The sequence below is a fragment of the Myotis davidii genome, unplaced genomic scaffold, assembly GCF_000327345.1.
Source record: "Myotis davidii unplaced genomic scaffold, ASM32734v1 scaffold983, whole genome shotgun sequence".
In the NCBI taxonomy this organism is placed as follows: Eukaryota; Metazoa; Chordata; class Mammalia; order Chiroptera; family Vespertilionidae; genus Myotis; species Myotis davidii.
The window spans coordinates 201,636-204,456 of NW_006293914.1; the positions used below are offsets into that span (position 1 = coordinate 201,636).

At 33.9% G+C, this 2,821-nt stretch overlaps 1 protein-coding gene across 1 annotated transcript in view; it reads left to right on the plus strand.

Annotated features, from left to right (window-relative positions):
* MCF2 (MCF.2 cell line derived transforming sequence) overlaps positions 1-2,821 on the plus strand; it is a 61,200-nt gene that overhangs the window by 39,832 nt on the left and 18,547 nt on the right. The window contains 2 exon segments of the mRNA XM_006767801.2: positions 318-410; positions 1,413-1,505. Of these exon segments, the coding sequence (XP_006767864.1) occupies positions 318-410; positions 1,413-1,505 (186 nt within the window).

The following is a 2,821-nucleotide window of genomic DNA, read 5'->3' on the forward strand; positions in this document are numbered from 1 at the left end:
GTACCCTATTCTCACAGCTGTGAAAATATGAGTCTGCTTTTATAATTCATTCAGAGAAGGCTTTTCTCCCTCTAACTGTCAAACTTGGTAAGTAGAAGCTGTGAAATTACTTGGATAATTATGTGTTCCTCTACCTGTTCATATGGACATGCTGTTCTTAGACTATAAAGAGGGTTCCCGACCAGCTGCCAGTGTAGCAGCACTTTAGGCCATATTCCCTATAATGCTTAGCTACACTCACTCTTGCTCTTACTTTCTCGATAAGAAAAGTACATTGTTCATAATTGGTAATACATTTGAACTTGCTTTTATCACAGAAAACTGATTTTCAGATGTATGCAAAATATTGTCAGAATAAACCCAGATCAGAGGCAATTTGGAAGAAGTATTCAGAATGCGCTTTTTTCCAGGTATAGTAATTATTCAGGTTTTGGATATATTCTTTCTGAAAGATACTGGGATATTTCTTATTTATAAATTCATTTTCTACTTTAAATAAAGTACTTTAAGTACTTTAATCAGCATATACATATATTGATTAAAAAGCAATTTTACCCTCCCCCAAACACACACATATGCACACATGTACACATAAACACAACCACATTTATGCTGCTCCCCAGAGGCAACCACTTTTAGCTCTTTTAGCTACTTCTTTTGATATTTACCTCTAAATCTTCAATATCATGCTTATGTTGCTGCTTCCCAACATGGGTTAGGGTTGATAATTGTTTGAATCAGATTATATACTGGGTTTTATCCATATCCAGATGGGGGTCCTGAATCTTACATAGGTATAACCTCTTCCACTTCTTTTGTATTCTGCACTTACTATACACACATTTCATCCTATACAGCCCCCATCTTGACCTTATTAGAGACCCTACAATGTTCCCAGGATCCAAAGTTATGACCCTTATATTTATAGTGGCAGGGAATATAGCCAGTTAATGAAGGCTGGATTTTACTTGTGATATTAAAAAAACCTCTTCTCATGCCCAACCTGATTTATATTCTGTATAACGTATTTCTTTTCTGGGCCTTGACCTGTGGAGCTGAACCTTCTGTTAATTTTCTTGGATATTTTGAAGAACTTTTTAGTAATGTTCATCTATGGTCATTTGTTGCTTTCTCACCTTTTGAACATTCTACATCAATGTGAATTTATATATAAATATTTTAGTCTTTGAAATTTTGAATTTTCTACCTCACAAATCCTTGAAATAATGTTTACTGTAGTTTTTCAAATATGCTGCCTCTAATGGTCATACCACATGTAACATCAACTTCTTCTGGTAAATTTTCCTTGTGATGTAAGAAACCTGCCATCATTGGGTCTAATCAATGAACACTTGGCGTTTTCACAGGACTATGTCTTCATTTAAATTCATTGACAATATATTTTATCACAGGAATGTCAAAGAAAATTAAAACACAGACTTGGTCTGGATTCCTATTTACTCAAACCAGTGCAACGACTGACTAAATATCAGTTACTGTTGAAGGTAAGTACATTAAGCATTTGTTTATTTACTTTGGGTCAGATGTGCCAAAGTCATGAAAAGGGATTAGAAGACTAGAAAACACTAGAAATAGGTAGACTCATTGACTAGAAAGGATAGGTTTAGCAGTAGGATCAACGTAGTGTGTTCCTTAGGTTCACTGGCTATGCAAGTGCTGGAAGCATAGATGTAAAGCTGAGAATATCTGGTGTCTCTTTAGCTATTTAACTGTACATACATGTACATTGACATATTTATGACATTTACTACAGAATTTTTACTGTTAAGAAGAACTAAGCAAATATTTCTTAGAGTTTTGCAACTGCATTTAATGAGTCTTCTCAATGGAAAGTGAAGATGGCACACCCCTTGTGTAATGTGTAAATACAGCATAGCTTGTTTTAAAATGTATTTTCACAACGTCATACTCAATGAGCAAAAACTGAAACCATTTTCCCTAAGAACAGGAACAAGACCAAGATGTCTGCTTTCAGCACTCTTATTCAACATAGTACTGGAAGTCCTAGCCATAGTGATCAGACAAGAAGAAAAAATAAAAGGCATCTAAATTGGAAAGGAGAACATAATGATATTATACATAGAAAACCCTAAAGACTCCATAAAAACTAGATTTAATAAATGAATTCAGCAATGTAGCGGAATACAAAATTAGCAACCAGTAATCGATGACATTTTTATACACCAATAATGAACTCTCAGAAAGAGAAATGAAAAAAACACACAAATTAATTTATCATTGCAACCAAAAATTAAGATACTTAGGAATAAACTCAACCAAGGAGGTAAAAGACCTATACTTTGAAAATTACAGGACGTTGAAAAAAGAGATAGAGGAAGATATAAACAAGTGGAAGAATATATCATGTTAATGGATTTATAGAATCAACATTGTTAAAATGTCCATATTACCCAAAGCAATCTATAAATTCAATGCAATCCCTATTAAAATACCAATGGTATATTTCACAGATCTAGAACAAACACTACAAAAATTTATATGGAACCAAAAAAGACCCCCCAAAACTTCAGCAATCTTAAGAAGAAGAACAAAGTTGGAGGAATCACAATACTAGATATCATGTTATACTACAAAACCACTGTACTCAAAACACCCTAAAGCACAAGAACAGAGAACCCAGAAATTGACCCAAGCCATTATGTTCAGTTAATATTTGACAAAGGAGGCAAGAGCATGCAATAGAGTAAAGACAGATTCTTCAATAAATGGTGCTGGGAAAATTGGACAGGTACATGCAAAAAAATGAAACTAGACCACCAACTTACACCATACACAAGAA